At 40.2% G+C, this 21,262-nt stretch overlaps 1 protein-coding gene across 1 annotated transcript in view; it reads left to right on the forward strand.

Annotated features, from left to right (window-relative positions):
• Positions 1 to 14,791, forward strand: part of Klf12 (KLF transcription factor 12) — a 545,932-nt gene extending 531,141 nt beyond the window's left edge. The window contains exons 9-10 of the mRNA XM_057785991.1: positions 14,267 to 14,363; positions 14,710 to 14,791. Coding sequence (XP_057641974.1) covers positions 14,267 to 14,345 — 79 coding nt within the window. The 3' untranslated portion in view covers positions 14,346 to 14,363; positions 14,710 to 14,791. The remainder of the gene's footprint in view (positions 1 to 14,266; positions 14,364 to 14,709) is intronic.
• Positions 14,792 to 21,262: the final 6,471 nt, after the last annotated feature.

Genomic DNA, 21,262 nt, shown 5'->3' on the forward strand with positions numbered 1-21,262 from the left:
CTATGTTTCTGTTTGTGGGATTTTAAAATTCAGTTTAATTTTGCAGAAAGAAGACAGCAATCAGTTCTTTCATTGGCTGAAAACTTTTAACAAGTCTTTATCATGCCTACCACATTCGAAATACTATGTAAAGCATTGAGACAGGCAGATACACACACACACACAAATTATCGAGAATGAACCATCTAGAAGATGGTCAGAGAGGGCTAGGGGGTGTGGCTTGTTTCATAGAGTGATTTGCCTAGCTTGTACAAAGCCCTGCATTGTATAAACTGGGTGTGGACGACCACTTTCAGTGTGACATTTACAAGGACTGGACCAACGGGGAGCAAGTGGTACCTGCCTGTAATCTCAGCATCAAAAGGCCATAATAAGAGAATCACAAGCGTGAGGACACCCTAAGAGAGAGAACTTGGGAATGACTTTCCGGTGATTTTACTGTTGCAGGATTCAGAGGAGTGGATCAGATCTTCGTTCACAGGATGTAGGCACACAATCTGAACACACCAAGTCCCTTAAGGAGCACAGATGTGGCGCTGCTTTGAAAGTGAAGCTGCATCACATTAGAGGTTAAACGTGCCTGTCTTAACATTTAGCCTTTTCTGGATCCATAGTCATTTGCTAAAACACCCTCCAAATAAACAAGCTGAAAATAAAAATAAACACTAATGGACTTAACGTGTAGTTTCTGTCTGAATGTCTTCCAATATTAAAAAAAAATGAAGTATGAAGCATTTCACAAAGTAGACTTTGGCATCAACTCAGCAGCATACATTCTATAAGATGAGATAAAAATCAAATGACATCAGATAGAGATGGCTGGAATTAACAACACTGAGGACATTCATAGACAAACCTGTCACATATTTCTGGTTTTGTTTGGCTCAAATTAGGAGGTACTTTTGGGTTTTACCTTGGCACAAGTTATGAAATGGTTTCGTGTCCTCCTTATTTACTTTGAATTGGTTTCTCAGCGAGCGCATGCTGCTTAAGAAAACAGGTGTTCCTGTACAAGCCCTGGGAGGCATTGTTTAAGTTTAACGTGATTCGCTTAAGGAATCAAGGACCGTATGAACACCTTGTTTTGACATAAGTTAGCAGAAGATGTTTACTTGGATTTCAGTAAATGGTGATTTGTCATAAAAAAAAAAAATACCCATGACTGTTACACCAATCTGTTGAAACTTGTCAATGCTTTGAAACCACTAATGATGGCATGCTTCATGCTTTGGTTTCAGAGGGCTTTAGGAATATAGAATGAAACCTACAGGAGGTCATCTCGCCTCCTTAGCCCATCATTATGACTCTCCTCAGTGAGCCCGATGGGAGTAAGGATAATAAATACCAGGGACATTCCGGAATCTGGAGGTTGTTTTTCAATGCTAAGAATCAAACCGAGGACCATACATCGACTAGACAAGAAACCCACATCGCTGATTGCATTTTTTTTTTCTTTAGGAAAACTAAGAAAACAAGCATCTTGATAGTCCTTTCACCTTTTCCCCCTTGCAAGGGTGCTACCACACACACGCTGATGGCACTGAGCTTCTGTGCACAGGACTAAATGAGTTCTACTTATTTCTTGTTGCTGCAGACAGAACTAGAAAGCCAAAAACATGCATGCCATTTAGAATATAGGGATCACTACATGTGGAGTATACTTCAGTGTGAAACCCAAGAAGAATGGGTTTTCCTTGGCCTCCCCTCATGCACCAACTAAGAAAAAAATCAAAGCAACTTCCTAGGATCATAGTTAAGTACTAAGTAACATGTTATCTGGGGTTTGGAGATTGCTATGTGGATCATGTTAAGTTCGGACTGCCTATGCCTTACATGTATAGCTCTAGATGGGCTCTGTTTCTTGTTTGTTTCTCTGAGGGAGAGGAAGTTCAAAGCATGGCTATCAGTCGTGACGATCTGAGAGATGGTCATCTCCAAACATGTGCTCAGTCGTTGTGATTAACACCAAAGGGGACTCCAGGGCAGGCATATGTTTGGTCTCTCGATCTTGCCCATCATCAATCACAGCCTACACTTGACATGGAGGAACTGAAGAGAGGCAGCTTTATCTTGAAACACTGTCCTTTCTCAGAAGGCCTGGTGGCATTTCAAGTCCATCTAATGGACCACGTTGTTGGCATTTGAGCTTCACCCTTTCCAGTCTGGGTTTTACAAAAGCTAAGAGCTCTGAAAATATTTAGTCAAGTGCCTAAAAATGTTTGATACTACTGAATGAAGTTATATGAATATTATAGGTAAGTAATAACCATTGGTCCTTGGGTAAAAGAAAATGTTAAGTGATTTTTATTTGCTCTGAGTGTAACTGTGTGATGTTGGGATTTGGCACTTCCTTCTGGGAAACCTATTATGGGAATGTCCTGCCAAGATAAAGGAAGAAGGAAATTAGAGCCCCACCCTTAGACGACTATATGGAGGGTTTTATAAACACTTTTAAAAATAGCTTGTCTGATGATAGGATCAATTGACCTTCAGGAATATTTCCTAATATCACTTGCTATGAGGCATTAGTTTCCAAATCTGCATGGCCACCAGTCTGATGGGAGTCCCACTTCTCTCTTCTACAATTTCCCCAAGTTTGTTCCCAGCTCTGCGATAGTTTCCAGCTCTTCATCCAAAAGACTTTGAATCAGCCCCACCATTGTGGAAAGAGCATTGGCTTTTGACTTTCTGCACCATGGAAATGTCTGGGGGTACTTTTTTTTTTTAATTTAGCCTTTAAGATTTTTCCTTAGTACACCCTTAGCATCACAACAAGAAGAGGCTGTTCTCTCTGAGAAGACTTTACCGATAATATTGGGATAATCTTCCAGTTAAAGTGCAATTATTATTCTCTACATTGGCAGAGAGGTGGTATCCTGAACCACAGCTGACTCGGTCATAGTTTAGCTTTATAAGTCACAGTTACAAAGCAATGTAGAAATGGGTTTCTGAACATTCATTTACTAACCTCCCCTGACTGATGCTTATGCACCAAGATTATGTTCTGCACTTATAGAAGTTCTCTTCTGTCTCTTTGGGCTGCCAGAGCAAAATATTATAGACTGAGTTCATGAAGGACAGCAAATTATTTCTCATAGTTCATAGGCTGAGTGGTTTGAGGTCCAGTCACTGTAAGATTCAGGGTTTAATTGGAGCCCAGTTCCTTATTTCAAGATGCTTTATGGTAGTTGCCTCACACTCTGTGCAGGGAAGAGCTCTGGTCTCTTAGACCCCTCGTAAGAATACTCATCCTGCTTCTGAGTTCCCCATCTATATGACTAGATTGCCCTATACCTTCAACGGCAATTGTATTTCAACATTTAACTTGGGGTCAGATCATAAATGCTCAAGCCATAGTAGTATCCTAGGCTGTGGTGCATTTTTCTCTTCTCTGACTCACCCTTTTGTAACTACAACAGATCTGAAAGTCCTGTCTAGTTTGGATGAATACAGATTCCCCAAGGGAGGGACATGTCTGTTATGAGTTAAAATCATTTTGATACTTTATCAGAAAAAATGAGATAAAATATAATTTGAATAAGGTGAGAGAAAGAAGTGGAAGAAGAGGATTAAATATTTCCATTTACCTCAATAGAAATGGAAAGTTATTTTACTTTTGGGGCCTTGATTATAAGTCATTATCACTTAGGATATTGTTTGACTTAACTTGGTCCAACATCAAGGTCAGCACAGAACACTTCCTGCTGCAGATCTCAGCGTGTGTTCATGTAGAAGCCTCTCTGAACACATGTTCGGCAAATCTCTACATGGCTTCTTTAAGAAAGGGAATAGAGATGCCTAACTATGTTAACTTAAAAAAATTAGAGTTGACCCATAAGAAATGATAATAAGATTTGTATCGCAGTGTGGTTCTAAGTCTGTGCTCTTTCTCACACTCTCATAAGGTAATTTTTCATGGAAATATGTTCATCAGCTGATATTGTTTATAGTTGGAGCATTATATTAATCATCTAGCAGAGGAAATTAATTTTGCATATGAAATAAACATGAGCTATCTCAGCTTCTTGTTCATAGGTGTAAAGGCTAAAAATAGCTTGAAAGCAGGGCAAGTTCCAGAGCTCTAGAAGCTCTGGGGGAGCACAGTGATGGATTTGCATAATCATTTTTCTAATTGTTTGCAACCTACCACTTCATTTCCACTGGCTCTAATGTAGATGCCTATGATTTCATTAGTAGTTAGCAATTATTCATAAGACAACCTTTCTGTCAATGTATTTTCTTGAATTCTTGTGGTATTTTATTTTCATCATTATTTTTATCTCTTCATTGTGTGTGTGTAGGTCTGAGAACAGCTTGTTGCAGTGTGTTCTTTTCCTCTGCCATAAGGGCTCCAGAGATTAAAATCAGGACATTAGACTTGGTGGCAAGGGCCTTATTTCCTGAGCCATCTTGCCAAGTCTCTTTATGACAACTTGAACAGTTTTGACAATAGTTTTCTGATCATTTGGTGTGCTACCACTGAAATAGTATTTCAGGACACAGAAGGGGAAGAAATCACAGTCTTTGATGTGTAGAAATAGGTCAGCTACCTTTATGGACAGTGCTAAAAGAAAAATCAACAGGAAGACACACTAAAAGCAAACTGAAGAATAAAACACAAACTTTGTGCCAGAAGATGATGGCACACGCCCTTAATCCCTGGGCTCAGGAGGCAGAGGCAGAAGAAGCAGGCAGATTTCTGAGTTCGAGGCTAGTCTGGTCTACACAACAAGTTCTGGTACAGACGGGGCTACACAGAGAAACCCTGTCTCAAAAACAAACAAACAAAAATCAACTAACCAAACAAATCAAACAAAAAACCTTGGGAAAAATTTCTTCAGGTGATGCTGGTTTAGCCAAGTTTTAGAGAAGGGAATGTAGGTGGGGTAGTAGTATGTAGTTTTCTTAGAATTAAGACTTTTGGAAACATAGGTTCACTTACAATTTGCAAAAAATTTTGCATGCTCAACATGATAATTAGTGAAGTAATTCTTCAGTGATTATAACACATGAAGATCAAGTCACTCCAAACTGCCTTTAAATATACCATGAATTTGAATAATATAGACATTAGATATTTATATATATAAAGCATATCATTTATTTAATTTTATACTGATACATACATACATATTCATAGATTTTCTAGCATAATAATTTCGCTTCTTGGAGTATGAGGTCATTGCCCTGCACATTAGAAATCACGGATCTTACGTATAAGTGAGCAATGAAGGCGGTAAGGATGGCGATCTATTGTGACACAGGATGCTGAGTGACAGACAGTAGATTTTGGGTTCTTGTTAGTTTTCTGTTGCTTGATAAAACCTTCTGACCCAAAGCAATTCAAGGGCTGAAAGAGTTTATTTCAGCTTCCGTTTTCTTTCTAGGACACACCCCATCCTTGAGGGAAGCTAGGGCAGGAGGTCAAGCAGGAATTAAAGCAGAAAGGATTGAAGAATGCGGCTCACTTATTTATCATCTGGTTCATGTCCTGATACAGCCAGGCTAGTCTGCCCAAGGATGGTGCTGCCCACAGTGGGCTGAGCTTCGAGCCCACCCACATCAATCATTACTCAGGAAAATCTCTCACAGGCCAATCTGATAGAGGCGATTCTTCAGTGGAGGCTTCCTCTTTCCAGATGATCCTAGTTTCTATCAAGCTGACAGTAAAAGCCATACGGCACCATTTGTTCTTCGTTTTAGAGACGCCATTAAGATACTGGAGGAGCACATAGTAACATGATCCAGAGACAGTTGAAGAAAATGAATTCAGTCTGGCATGCAATACCTGCCAGAATGCCTAAATATGCAGGGGCTCACCATGTCTGTGTTTGTTTAATAAACAAAGACGACTGAATGCAAGGACAGAGTTTCACAAAATCTAAGAAGGTTTACAAGTGCCAAGTCTGTGAAGAAACCAGGGCAGTCAAGGGTAGCAAAAAAGAGCACTGGAGATGAACAGTAAGTGGCCCCATGTGATCTTCACAGAGACCCTTCTATACAGGCACAGAATAAAGGCCACTAACTAGGGTGAGCAAAAATATGTCGTTGATAAAGAAAGTGAGCGGTTAGCAGTATTATGCCAGAAAACATGACAGTCTCTTTGAAGAATTCTTGGCTATTGTGTAATAGAGAGCAGATACACATCTTCCCAGACTCGGCAGCTACAATAACAGAGCTCTGGACATGGCGTATGGGACATACCTGTGAGGAAGACAAGATGAAAACACACTGAGCTCTTAGCTCAAATATAAATATTTGGGAGAGATGGCATGTCATGCTAAGTAGTTTACCCTCATTTAGTTCCAGCAGAAAAAAAAATGATAGTACTTTGCTCATTTTCCAGATATTTTAGTTATTTTCAAATTTTAAATAGTAATAATTATTATTTAAAAATTTTATTTCATTTGTGCATTTTGTCAATGTTCCTGTGTGTGTGAGAATGTGTGCATAAGTAAATATACATATGTGTGCTGAGGACATAAATCAACATGAGATGTCTTCCTCAGTTAGTCCCTACCTTATTAGTTGAGGCAGGGTCTCTCCCTGAAGCCCAGTGCTCACTGATTTGACTAGACTGACTTCAAGACAGTCCCAGAGTCATCTTGTCTCTCAGTCCTCAACTCCGGCATTACCAACATATGCTACTTCACCCAGGTTTTACGTGGGTGAGGGGGCTGAACACAGCATGTCAGCACAGATGGTTCCCAAACTAAAAGGAACTTGTTAAATTATGAAAACACCAGTTAAATAGGTAGCAGCAAGGCAAGAATTTGGATAGAAACATTGCTTAAAAAATTAATGTTAGCAAGGTGGTGGTGGATGCGTTTTAAACCCAGCACTCAGGAGGCAGAGGCAGGTGGATCTCTGTGAGTTCCATGTCAGCCTGATATAAAAAGCAAGTTCCTGGACAGTCAGGCCTACACAGAGAAACCATGTCTGGAAAAACCAAAATAATATTAATGACAATAATAATAATGTTTATGATAGATACTTATGTTGCTTGTTTTATGAGTGATGGTATAATAAGACAGGCAGAGATACCCAGTAAAGAAAGAGTGGAAAGAGAAAAAAAAACTGAAACCTGTTGTAAACAATGTATTAATCTTGCATGCAGAATTTCTTGGGACAGTGAAAAAAAACTATTAGTGATTAGTCTCCATGTTTGCCTCAGGAAGGTGAACCGCAAGTGCCTCAAAGATCAAGTGGCTTCTTGACTGGAGCACCAGGTGGATTGCCTATTGCTCTTCTTGGAAATGGGCTTCACAGACCTGGTTTCCAACACTGACATTCCCAGTATTCTTGGGCACTTCTGTTACAGGAGACTGAGCCTCTGTGTGGTTTCAAACCACTGACATGGGTTTCTCTAGAGCAGTTATCATTATTATGCATCATCAATAGCATTGTTTATGCTCCTAGGTGTGTCCTTACCCTTCTTCAGACGTGTATTCCCATGCAACATTTCAAGTGCCGTCAGGCACCTGTTACTATTGTTATCTAAATAGGACTGAGGGAAGTCAGATGCTAAGACTGTCGGGTCTGATGGGTTAGATGGGTTCTGAAACTGGCTACCAAAGCAAAGAGCCATCTTGAAAGGCAAAGCAAGCAGAATACAATCTGTGTTAAGAAAGCATTATGGTTTTAGTTCATTATAAAATCCAAAACAGTGATTGAGTAAATACCGTCATTAGCATGTCTGCCTTAGAAGGTTGCTATAACTCTGGTGAGCCATGCTGATAAAATGTTCAAACAAATAATTGTAACAGTAGACCAAGAAACCTGTTCCACAGACAATATAAACAACAGATTTATTTTTGTGGGGGAAAAAAGATACATGATGTAATTATAGGTCTTTATTCATCCCAGAGAAAATTGAAGATGACGGTAGACATTAGACAAAGACAATATACCAGTCTCTTCAACAAAAGAAAACATTCATAGTGAATGTCTGGGTGTGAAATTCAGACAATGAATGATTCTGCTTTATTGCCATTTCATAGCCATCATCAAGCTGATGAACCTCAGCTGTTTCTCCTGTTAAAATGGAATATAGCACATTCCAGGGTTTTTATAATGATAGCGCCTTTAAGAAAGAGCTTTAGGTGGTGGCGGGGAAGAGGCAGAAATCTTAATAATTAAATTAATTAATTAATAAAAAAAATCAGCAAGAAAAAAAAATAAAATAAAATAAAATAAAATAAAATAAAAAGAAGAGGCTTTACTGTTTCTGCTTCCTCATATCCCGGTACTTAGCTTACTGCTTTTTATATTTCCTGTATACAAACTATGTTCTAATCCAGCAAATCTCTTAACTCAAGGCTTGTAGATGTTACACAATTTATCAAAAGCAAGAAAAGATACATTTTTAAAAAGTATAAACCATGCAAGGAAGTCTCAAATTAACTAAAGAACGCTGGTAAAAAGGTGAGTTTGGAGTCTGTCCTCTCCCTTCTGAACCTACACAAGCATTCCAAAGAAACATTTACAGTCAAGTATGATAATATTTCCACCTGATATTTTAAGTTCCTATTAGGATGGCCTTCTGCCTCCGTTTGCCTGAGCACTTCCATTTAGTTCCTGCCATTCTGGTATGTTTGGTATAATCCGTCTGTCTCTTCACTTTGGAAGGCATGCCAGTTTCAATGGCAAACACATCTGCTTGCGAGAAACCGTTTTCACTTACATGTTCCTAAAAAGCCAGGGGAGACAGCACAGCAGAAGGCATTGAGGACTTCATCAACAAGCTCAGCGAACTGTCTGACTTGATGAGAAGACTCTGGGAATCTCAGGGAGGAAAAATCTAAGTTCATATTGTATTAGTGGATTATAATATAGCAATTAAAGAGAAAACAAGTTAAAAATTTTTAGTTGAAACTATTTTTATTTATGTGTTTATGTGTGTACACTTGTGTGTGAGCAGATACCTGGGGAGGTCACAATCCTGTAACTGGACTTACAGGTGGTTGTGAGCCACCTGATATGAGTGCTGGACATCAAACCCAGGTTCCCTATAAGAGCAGTCTCTTGGCCACTGAGTCATCTCTCTAGTTCAAGACAGAAGTACATACAAGACCGGAGAGCTGACCAAAGTACAAAGAGGGGATATGCCAGGTCACTAGGAAACAGGTTCACTGGTAAGCAGGGAACAGGAAAATGGTCAAATTTGTCATTAAATACTTTTGTATTGCTCTTTTTAAAAAATGGCTAAGGGGTAAGTGGAGGGAATAGGAGGAGGGAAGGCAGTAGGAACTTGGATTGGTATGTATAACAAAAAGAGATAGTTTGCTTTCTTTTATTAAATAAATAAAATGGCTACAAATAGAAAATAAGAGAACTTATTTGGGTTTCAAGAAAATGACATTCATTCATTCAGATCATTCATTCATTTATGTTAAAGATGGAACCAGGGCCACTGAGATACTTCGTCACAATTCTTTCTGCCTTTCATTATGAAACAGGGTTTTGCTAACTCTCCAGAATGAGCCTCGAGTTCTCTTTGTAGACCGGTAGAACCTTGGTCCTGCAGTCTTCCTTGGCCTCTCTAGTAGCTAAGATTATGTTCCAATGACACGGGGTGCTGATTTGAAGGTCCGTTTTAAAAATAAAACTATTAGAAGCTCTGCCCTCCCTGCCTGAATTTCTAGTGGAATTCACCAGTTAGCTCACTCTGAAATCTTGGATGCTGGAGATGAGTTCATTGTACAGAATTAAATGCTGATGCTGCTTGGAACAAACCCAGTGTCTAGACAAGACTATTCTCTCCTCTCCCTCTTCTCCGTAGGTCCCACACAATTTGCAATACTTCCAAAGAATTAAGAGAAACAGAGACTATGACTCTGCCAGTATAAAGAGATTATTCAATTAAATTTGTTTTAATAGCTTATGTAAGTTATAGAAATTATTTAGTCAGTTTAACCATTATTAGCTTATGAAGCATGATATGATGTCACTGTATCATGTTAATCAGAACTATAAACACTATGCTTCTTAATATCATTTGCTTACCAGGAAAGACAAAAATAGGTGTCTTGGCATGGAACACAGGCATAAAAAGAGTAGAAGGCTATCAATGACAGGCACTAGAAGAAAAACTTTGAGTGTAATGATTCCTAGGAAAACACAATCATTCAGTGATCGTGAATCATGGGAGATTTTGTCTTTCATGGACTCGGCATACATGGTCTCCCAAAAAGGGTAAATTCTGTCAGTTCTGTGCTTGAAAAACAGAACAAAACAAAACAAACAAAAAACTACCTGACAATCCTCTAACAATTTGGACTCCATTTTCTCTTTGTTGTGCCTTAATGTGCAAAGACTCTTGTCTCTATCTATCTTAAATGTCAGTTTGTAGGTCTTTCTGAGCATATCAGCCAAGGACAGAAGTCGTAAGGAAAAAGTTTAGATTTGACTAAAACAGAAGGAAATCTAGAAAAATACTTCCTTAGAAACAAACATATGGAAAAGAATATACAAAATCTATGGTGGATAAATGTAACCGTGGTAAATACTGTTCTTGAGGTCTCATGGTCAATTACATTTTTTCATTAGAAACATGATTTAACATTTCCCTGATGACTAAGGATGTTGAGCATTTCCTTAAGTGTCTTTCAGCCATTTTAGGTTCCTCTGTTGAGAGTTCCCTGTGTAGGTCTGTACTCTATTTTTTTATTGGATTATTATTCTTTTGATGACCAGTTTCTTGAGTTCTTTGTTCTGATGTGAAGATCTTTTCCCATTCTGTAGGCTGCCATTTTGTTTTGTTGACCATGTCCTTTGCTTTACAGAAGCTTTTCAGTTTCAGGATGTCCCATTTATTATTGCTCTCAGTGTCTGTGCTACTGGAGTTATATTTAGGAAGTGGTCTCCTATGCCAATGTGTTCAAGAGTACTTCCCACATTCTCTTCTATGAGGTTCAGCGTGGCTGGCTTTAGGAACACAACATTTTCAACTTGTAGACTGGTGGGAGATTCTCAGAGCAGTAACGCCCATGCTGGGGATAGAAAGGAAATGAGTACATTTTATTTGTTGTCAGCGAGTTTAAGTCAGCAAGGGCTTTCTGGAGAGAATAGTGGAATATGAATTGGGGATGGGCACAGGATAGGATAAAATGTTTTGCAACAATGTTTCATTGCTCTGTGAAAATAGGAAGAACCCCAGCTGTCTATCAATATGAAATTTATTAAACAAATATGGTGTATGTGTCTATGGACTATCCTTCATTCACTCAGGTTGCAGATGCTGCTTATTGATATACAGTGAAGCCAGTGTGCAGCTGGAGGTGTGACCCGGTTGGCAGGAGGCTTCCTGTTCCTGCAGGTGCCTTAAGGTCAGTTCCCAGCCCTCATACAGATGGGCTCACATCTGCCTGGAGCTCCAGGTCCACGACAGTTGACTCTCTCTCTCTGGGTCTTGGTGGGCACTGCATACATGTGTCATGTATGCATACATATACATACACACATAAATAAAAATAAGTGTAGAACTTTTTTCAAACTGTATATTTTTAATAGACAATGTTGATTACAAAAAAAATGGTTCATAGCTAGTAGAAAGTTTCAGAAATGCTGTACATAAAACCCCAGTGAGAGGATTATGTAGAACTTTTACTTCTCCTTTGTGTGAGTCTATAATGTCTAAACTATTTATAAACACTATAAAACCAATAAAAGTCTTATCCCATCAATTTCCCATTATGAAAGGGGAAATGCCCTGACGACCAATTTCAGATTTTCAGTTAAGAGGATTGAAATCTGATGCCCTGGGCAGAAACACAGCCATATATCTATATTCTAATGCAATCATAAGTGTGTACCATATTAGATGTTGTTGGCCAGTTCTCATAAGAAATCTCATTAGGAAAAGGGCAGTAACTCAAATGAGGATCTTCTATCCTACGACTGTGTGGAAGAGCTCTGGGGAGTGCCCAGCCTTCTGCACGGTTATTTCTTAACACCCCAGAGCTTAGCACCCCAACAGCTCTTGGTTTGCTTCTCAACCCATGACTTCCTAGTCTTCAGTGTGAAATGAGCCAATGTTAGGCATTCAGGAGAAAGAGGGTTGGAGGGAAATGGGAGAGAAGAAATAAGTGATGAATACAGCCACCCTTCTAGGACACAGCTAGAAGAATGCCATTGGACCCATAAATTTGGAGCTGTTTTTATCTGGGGGGTTTACAAAAATGAGCCCAAATGCCTGTCCTTCTGCTCCATGTACAAATATTTCAGTCAAAATGTAACCTAGAGGGGGACCTGAGCCAAATAAACACACACAGCTAGCTGGGTCGGTTACAAAGGGGCCCTCGGGGTTGCTCTGCAGCTCATGACCAGAGCTCCTGGCTCTTCCACAGAAATGGTTCGTGAAAAAAGCTAAATGTGTTTTCTTAAGAAGCAAGTCAACGTGTCAGAAAAATATGATTGTCCTAATCCAGTTTAACTTTTAACCTCAATAAATAAGCAAGAGAAGCTGCAACCTGAACCTTCTTAGCAGCAAATGTTCCTCTTTCCTTCTTTCTCCTGACGTATCTTTCCTTTTTATCCTGGGGATAAAGGGATATTATAATTCATCAAAATTTCATCCCCACAGGAATCTGGATACCCCCAAAAGGGAGCTAGAAAGAGAAATCATGGAACATACTTTCAAAAATACATTTTGTTTTGTTTGTTTTTTGCAAAGCAGGCACCCATCTGAGCTCAGCCTGGGATGAGGACCAAGGAGTAGCACGGGACTGTCTCTCCTCAGGACCATCAGGGTGAGGAGAAACAGGATGCTGGGTCACCTTGTCTTGCACTCCTGATCGATTCGCTTCAAAGCTTCAGGACCCTGTAAGAAATATTCAGACAAGCACTTGAGAGGTAGAGGGAGATGGGTCAAGAGTTCAAGATCATCCTCAGCTATCTAATGAGTTCAAGGCCAGCCTGGGCTCCATGAGACCCTACCTCAATTATTTTATCTGTAGCTTATGAGGTCTAGCCCAAGGCTGGAGAGATGCTCACCCGTTTAAGACTAGGTTCACAAGCAAAATATAAGGTTCAATCCATTGTGATACACAATTAAGCAGAAGTATGAGATAGAAAAAAGTATAAATTAATATGCTCAAAATGAATAAAGTAGAAGCAGTAATGAAACATCCACATAGAGACAAGACTGTGGCACGGTGAAGAGTGTATCTATCCCATTTTTACAGTCTTTGCACCTGTCCTTTGTCAGTATCATCTTGCAAACTGAATCTTCTTGCAAACTCTGGCTGGAATTTTTGCCTTCTAAGGGTGTCTTTTTGTGAACCTGTATTAATTTTAATGTAAATCAACTTACTATTTTTCCTTTTAGATTAGCATATCTCTTCCCTGCTTAAGAAATCTTTGCTGACACCGAGACATGAAGCTATCCATAATTCATTTTTACTTTCGTCTTTTCATATCGGTCCATTCAAACTCTGGAGCAACAGAAAAGCTTCTCTAGAAGGAAAGGAGCAGAGGCGGTACATCTTGATTTCAAGAAGAACTTTCTAGAAGAGGCCAGGCAGAGAACTCACAGCTCTGTGCTCCACAGCTTCTCTGCAGACTGTAACCTGTCTGTCCCCCTGGGACATTGATACCCTCTGCCATCATTTTCTTGACAAATTTCCTTTTCTCCTGCCCCCTTTCTCTTAATGCCCTCTTCATTTTCTCACAGTAACAGAAGCACCCTGTCTTTCCATCCAGCCCGGCTTTCCAGGTAAGGGTGGACCCAAGGTGCCTGGAACGGGTTAGAGGGTGCAGTCCTGAGACACATTTCATTTGGAGATGCCTTTAAAAAAAAAATAAGATAAAGGGAAAACCAAAATCCAATGGCAGTAAATGTGGCAACCTTAAAAGGGTCCCTAGTCCCTGGTTAGAAACAGGGCAGTAGACGATCTCTGCCATCAGGTCACAGCGCCCTCTTCAGCCAGGCTTCTTTGTCCTCCCTCTTTTCTCAGCATCCTGAAGTTGTGATGCAGCAGCATTGTGAAGCCACAGCTTTTACTTCCTTCACCTAAAGCCACCGCTCCTTCCCCACGCGTGCCAGGAGGCTGTTCTTCCTCTTTTCTCCTTGTTTTAGCACTAACCCCTCCTTGCTCAGTAACCTTTTTGAATTGAGCTTCGGGGGCTCACTTAGAACCAGTCTTTACTTATTCCTATAATTTAACGCCCAGGAGAAAGGTGAGTCGGACACCACTGTCTCCAGTCTTTGAAAATTGACCCTTTAATCCTCTCTCCCTCTAGTTTTGATTTCTGGCTTGTTTTGCAGCAACCCCTCTTTCGTGATCTTCCATGGTTACTATCCTGCATTTCTGTATTGGCTAGTAGCTGTAATAAGAATACCCTAGAGAATGACTCCAAAGAAGGTAAGATTTATTTTGGGCTTTTGGTTTTAGACTATGGTTGCTTGGTCCCATGAGCTTAGGTAGAATATGGCAGTAGGTGGGTGGAGTGGACAAAACTGTTTACCTCATGGCAAACCAGAGATGGGACAAAACGTAACACAGGAATGTAGGAAAGAGCCAAGGCGAGATGTATTCCCCCAAGGATATGTCCCCAGTGACTACTTCCTCCAAATAGGTCCCTACTACTACTTTTCACTCCATCTAATAATGTTACCACATTGTGAATCCCTCCTAAGGTTAATGTATTTATTAGGTCAGAAGCCCTGATCTAACAATGATCTAATTGCTCTTGGGAATTCCCTTCCAGGCACACCCAGAGACGCGCTTTACTGTGTACAATCAGGTTAGTCCTTAAGATTAACCATCACATTTCTTCATCCCAATTCTGCTCTCCATCCTCTTCAATATCAGAAGCAGGTCTTCTCAGGTCAGTAAGGAGCACTACGTGTCCCAAAGCAGCCCTCCCTTTATCTCCATTTTGTTATTCTGGCAGTGGCTCACACTGTCTAGATGAAAAGGGAACAAAAGCTTAGAGGTTTTTGTTTGTTTTGACCTCTATGGCACAACGCTTTTCTAATTTCTTCCCACTACTGGGATGTGTGTGCTCTTCACTACACGATGACTCCTTTTCTCGTTCAGTCTAAGATGCTTTGATGTGGGATTCCCCTCTGTATGCTGTGAATATCATTGGTTAATAAAGGAACTGCTTTGGGCCTATAGCAGAGCTATAGGGAAACAGATCTAGGTAGGGAAAAATAAAGTGAATGCTGGGAGAAAGAAGGGCGGAGTCATGGAGCTACCACTGGAGACAGATGCGCTGAAACTTTGCTGGTAGGCCACTACTTCGTGATGCACAGATTAATGAAGATGGGTTAAATTAAGATATAAGAGTTAGCCAGTAAGAAGCTAGAGCTAATGGGCCAAGCAGTGATTTGATTAATAAAGTTTCTGTGTGATTACTTCAGGGCTGAGCAGTCGGGAACCAACAAGTGGCCTCTATACTACAAATGTGTTTGATTCCAACAACAGAAAAGATAACTACTGCAGCTATGAACGGAATTACCAAAGGCTGTTGGCATGCCACGGGTATAATCAGAGCAGGTTACAGACTCACTCACTGGAAGGTTTTCAGTGGGATGCTAAGAGCGGGGATTAGACAGTCTCTAACCCATAAGTTAGAGAATGTAGGTTAGTTAGAGATGAAGACCAAGGAGGATGATTCTAGTAGATCATTATCAGTCAGAATTGTTGCCAGTGAGGTAGGACAAGGCAGCAGAATAATTCTCATAAATTTACAGAAATTGACTCTGCCCCATCAGCTTCTCTGGCTTGGTAGCTTCTGGGGGGCAGAAGGTAAGAAAATTCTCCTTTATTTTGCAACACCCCCTTCCACTATGTTTTTGTCTCTCCATCCCACCCTCACCGCCTTGTCTTTATTTACCTTTTTTTCAACACTACTGACTTCAGTTATTGTATCAGCAAATAATTCTATGGCTCACTAGTTCTTCCAGGGTAGGCCCTACCTAGAAACATTGAGATTACATAAGATTCACTTATAGCTGTGCCCAGTTGGTAGGACACAGTCCTGACTTTGCCAGGGTGGAAGTCTGGAAATGGGCCACAACAGTCTCTCTGTTATGAAATGCTCGTAAGATTTTCATGTACCTTAATGTACAGTGATGGCCACTACCATAAGCCTCATCCTTGTTCTGAGCTTTCTTCCCAGCTCCATGTGTGATGCTCCCATGAGCCAGACCTGGGTACCTGGGCATCATGTTCATCATCATCTTCTGTTGTCCTCCTGACCCCACTTCTCCAACAACATCTCTTTCCTTCATGCATCACTGAAACTTGTTTGAAATCTATTCTTTACTATAACTGGTCTGTGAGGTACCGTGGTTTTTCTCTGTGATTCTTTTAATAAGATTAGTTGAAAAATAACCTTCATATTATGTGTGTTGCTTGATTTATTACTATTACTTATATTTCATCTTTTGTGAATCATCTTTGTCAGTTTATCTATTTGAGATCTTCACATCTGCATTATATAATATTAGAGTCCCTATGTATTGTGGATATGGATTTTGTTGATCATAGTTTTTGAAAATATTTTCTGGCACCGCTGGTATTTAAACTTTTGGCTTGGTATTTTGAGGGCTAAAAGAATTTTTAAAAGTACTTTAGCTAGCAAATTGCTGATAAATGTGAGACTTTATCTAGTAATTTCTCTTGCTCAGTAGTTGGTACATTAATATTCTTGCAGAGTTGACATCAATTATATACTGTGTTTTCTAATGCTTTTCCATGGCTTAAAATGCATTTGAACACTTTTCCTGGCTCTTTTTTGTTTATGGTGTAGTACAATGTAAGCTTAGATAGACCCCAAATACTTACTAGTTAATAACTGTTTTCCTTAATGCTTATGAAATCTCTCTCTTCTTTGAGAGACGGATGGTAGGATACAAAGGCTAAGATGTGGTTCTGGGGCCCGACAGCCTGGATTTGGTACAAGCTGTAGCACTAGCTGGTGAAGCTGGCTTGGGAAAGTTATTTAACCCTCCAGCTCCTTCACACCTAGCCCTGTCTCTCACCAGTCACAGAAAAGATGAAACAACTTTAGAGACCTACATAGAGTAAGTGACCTATAATGACTTGCTGTGTGACATTTCAGAGTGTATTAGGTTCTATTTCTGGCTTATTTTACCATCAAGATATACACCTGGTTTCATTCCTGACTTGTGTGATTTTAAAACTTACTGTTATTTTTCAGATCTAAGTTTCAAAATGGTCTTTTCTTAGCAACTTTCACTCAGAAATCATTTCTCAAACATTTGCATTACCTCCCTGGCTTTTGGTCAGGCAGCAAGGATGCTGATAGACAGAATATAAGCCAACTCACAAGAAGAAACATGGGAAAATTTGAAAGTCTCCCATCTGAACAGTGGGGCCTTGGCAGGTGAGCAAAATGCAAGGGCTTTAATGAAGAAAGCTGGTGTAGGGAATAGATATGGAGGCTTAGGTTCGAGAAGAAAGAAACCACTGTGTCTTGAAGAGATGTAACAGAACAGCGAACATACCAGAAGAACGAGAAAAGGGCAGGCTGCAATGGAAAGAAGAGAACGGAGAAAGAGAAAGGCGTAGTTCAACCCACACAGCTCCTACCATCTCTCTGACTGGAAATGTATCCAACCAAAGCCTTTAGTCAGCTTTGCTCCCACACATCCAGAGCTGTGAGAGACAAGAAGTAAAGCATCTCCACATTTAGTCTTCAGCTCTGTTCTATTTTGCTTAAGTTCTTACACACAAAGAGACTGGCTCTTTGGAATTGGTATGATATATAAGAGATTATGTTTTGCTCTAAAACTTTACCGCTGCTTCTCATCGGCGGGTACCCCACAACAATTTTCAATTTATACTTGCATGAATTTTTAAAACCGTTTGTATCATTTTCAGGCATAGCTAGAGCCCCTTGACCGTTATTTCAGCAATGCTCAACCATTTTGGCCTTGCTCCATATTTGAAATTATGATGTGTGTTTCCCAATAGATTTCCACTCAAATTACATCTCAACCCCTAGCCTTTGTTTTACATTGCCTGAGAGCACAGAAAGTTACCTTCAAAGAGGGGAGATGCATATTGCATTGGGAAACTATGCTGCGCCTGGTCTCTGAGTTTGCCTTAAGGCCGATTTATGCCACTTAAAGTAATCCAGTATGCTCTTTGGTAATTGAAATCCTTCCATTACCCTCAGTCCGTCCATTTAAATATTTGTCTCTCAGATGCAATTACGTCAGGAGGTGAGCCAAATGGTTTGGGAAAGTCATGGGCATTTCCAACAAGAAGACTATTGGCTCCCAACCAAAAAGTTGGCTCCAGATCATAATTCTAAGCCCAAGTCTCTTTGTGAGGCTCCTATTTGTGGACCATGATTTACCTTTATCGTGATTCTAGGACAGTGCTCGGGAACTCAGTCACCCGATGTCCTTCATGGCAACCATTAGGGAAAGATTACCTCAGATTTCTTCATTCCTAACTTGTCTTTGCTTATTGTCCCTGGTCCTCTTCATGTCATGGGAACAATATCAAACATTTGTATGTGCTTTAAACCTCTTAAGTACAATTTTAAATGGAATCCTGCCTTATATTTGGAACGATACCTTTTAGATATTAACAAAACTAGAAAATGTTCGTACTAGTGCATCAATGGTGCCTCTTGAATGTGCTTAGACAAATGTTTATTAAACATATAGAAGACTGCTGGGCCGCAACATGCAGCCTAAATAATTCAGTAGGATGCTTTGGGAAAACTGACGGTTCTGTATTCTAATAACTGTTTTATGGAGAGTTTTTCATTAGGCTCTCAAAACTAACTAATAAATCCGCATGCGGATGATGCAATGAAGCTATATTTAACTGGAGAACACGCCTCACGTGCCAGATTCCAAATCTGCTTCTAAGTAAATGTCCTTTCGAGGACACATTATGACTACTCCCATCTTCCTTCAAAACAAACCCATTACTGTTGCTCATTTCCCTTCTGCTCTTGGCTCCTGGCTGTCAGATTTACACCTCTTCCAACTCATGCTCTCTTGGCCAACTGCGGCACTATTACAGCCAAGACCAGGGCGCTCAAGCCCAGGAGACCCAGCCAGAGAGTACCAGCAAATGTTTTCTTACAGGGTCATTTCAAGAAACAATCCCACATGATGATACAGGTGAGGTTTATAATGGGCTACTATAATGGGAGACTTATGAGTGCTCACTGATTTAACATATGATTAACAGCAGATCCCCTTTATTAAAATTTAGAAGGCTCATACCACTAAGTCATTCTGCCACAAATCTTAATCTGAAGACCCTGTTGTAGCAGTAGCTGCAGCTTCTGTAGCCAGGAAGATCAAGTTATAATTCCTACTAAAAATTAGTTTATTTTGTGGCACAAATCCTCCTCCAAATGATGCACATTTGTTGAAATACAAATTGTATTTCAAGCAGACAGTACCAAAATATTCCAAACACACTCAAGTAGGCACATACGCTCCAGTCGAAACCAAAAACCTCTGGTGCAAACATGGAAGGCGTGGGTCACTGCCCGTGCTCGTCTGATGCATCACTTCCCAGCTTTAAACTAGTATCAAGCTTGACTGACACCCTTTGTGGCATTACCGTCTGCATTAAAATCACCCTTTGACATTTTGTATGACCCTCTCTTATGTTGTGGGAGGGGGTGGGTGGGTGCATGCATGCTAGGATGCATGTGTGGAAGTCAGAGCACAATCTACAGCCTTGGTTGTCTCCTTCAAACTCATTTCTCTACCTAGGACATCTGACAAACTTGGGTTTTCAGGCTTGACAGTGCTTCCACTGAGCCATCTCGCTAGCCCCTAAAACGACCCTTTAACCTTCAGAAGAAGAGATGCTTCTGGTTTTGTGGCTGTTACATTCTTGAGAACTCTGACATTTTTAAAAGCACAAAGTTAGCTTTCTCTCCTCAGTATAAAGCAGCTAACAAAGAAGATTCTGTTATATTTAATAGTTCTCCCTAATGGATGCTTTGCTACAATTCTAAAACAATTATATATGTAAGCAATTCATAGGTTTTGAGTCATGTGGTTCTCTGAAAAGAAAGATGGATCCTCCTGATACCCGGCTCTCCAAGCCTGAGGTGTGAATCTGTTCCACTCTGTATATACGACCTGCATGCTAATTTGTAATCAGCTCAGCGTCCAGCTGTTAAAATAGCAGTTGTTCAAACAGACTTTATCGCACTTAATAATAATCCCTAAATAAAAAAGTTATGATGGCAGCAAGTTGGGATAGTGTGTGAGTTTTATCATGGTGTGAATGAGTAAACCTGACAGTAACTTAAAAGAGATGGGACAAAGACCAGAGGCAAGGATGACCTTCGAAGGTACATCTCCAAAAATATTGCCAACCACTGGTAACTAAGCACTCAACACATGAGTTCATGAGAGACATTTCATAGTCAATCTCTAACAAATCTTGCAAAGAAGAGGCATATGTATTTCCTTACAGAATCATCTCATGCCATCACAAGCAGAGGTAAGGAGGAGAAGATAACATACCTGAGGGAGGGGCGGGGGTTTGAAGTCTGATGGCAACAGGAATGCACACGGAGATTTCATCCCAAACTTCTAAACTCTAATACCATATGGGCTTGAGCAAATGGCTCAGCTGTGAGCTGGAATTCAAATACACAGTTTTTTTTTTTTCAGACTCCACATTCTATAATTCAGTTTTAAAGATTTCTGAAAATAGAAATGGAATGGCTTGGATATCAAGCGCCCCCCACCCCCGCACACAAAAGGTTCATGAGTTATTGGTCCCCGTCAGGTGAATCAACTCCTCAAGGCTGATTAAATCCTGAAGCTCTGACCTAAACAGTGGTTAATCAGCTCACTGATTCACAGTTTGATGGCATTATTGGAAGCGTTGGACAAGTTCAGAGGTTGAGGTTAGGAGGGAGCTGTAAGTCTGGAAGTAAGACTTTTTTGGACCCCTCCCCCTGCCTCCGCAAGGAAGTGCATTCCAACAACAATTAAGGCACATTCTTAAAATTTAAAAAAGATCTCCACACCACAAGAAGACAAAAATAATTTAAATTCCCCATTTTAGATGAATACTTGTTCTGTGAAGTATGGAATGATTTAAACCTCAGTTCCCAGAATGATGAACGGCCCTCCCCTTCCTTTTGGCAGCTTTAGGTAGAGTATGAAACCCTGTGTTTGATCACAGCACATGAGTATTATTTATTAAGAAACCACACATTTTTCCCTCTTTCTGTGTCTTCCCATTCCAAGGCTGATCCCTGACTCTGAGGTGGGAGTTTTGTAATCTCC

Source organism: Chionomys nivalis, chromosome 12 (genome assembly GCF_950005125.1).
Source record: "Chionomys nivalis chromosome 12, mChiNiv1.1, whole genome shotgun sequence".
Taxonomy (NCBI): Eukaryota; Metazoa; Chordata; class Mammalia; order Rodentia; family Cricetidae; genus Chionomys; species Chionomys nivalis.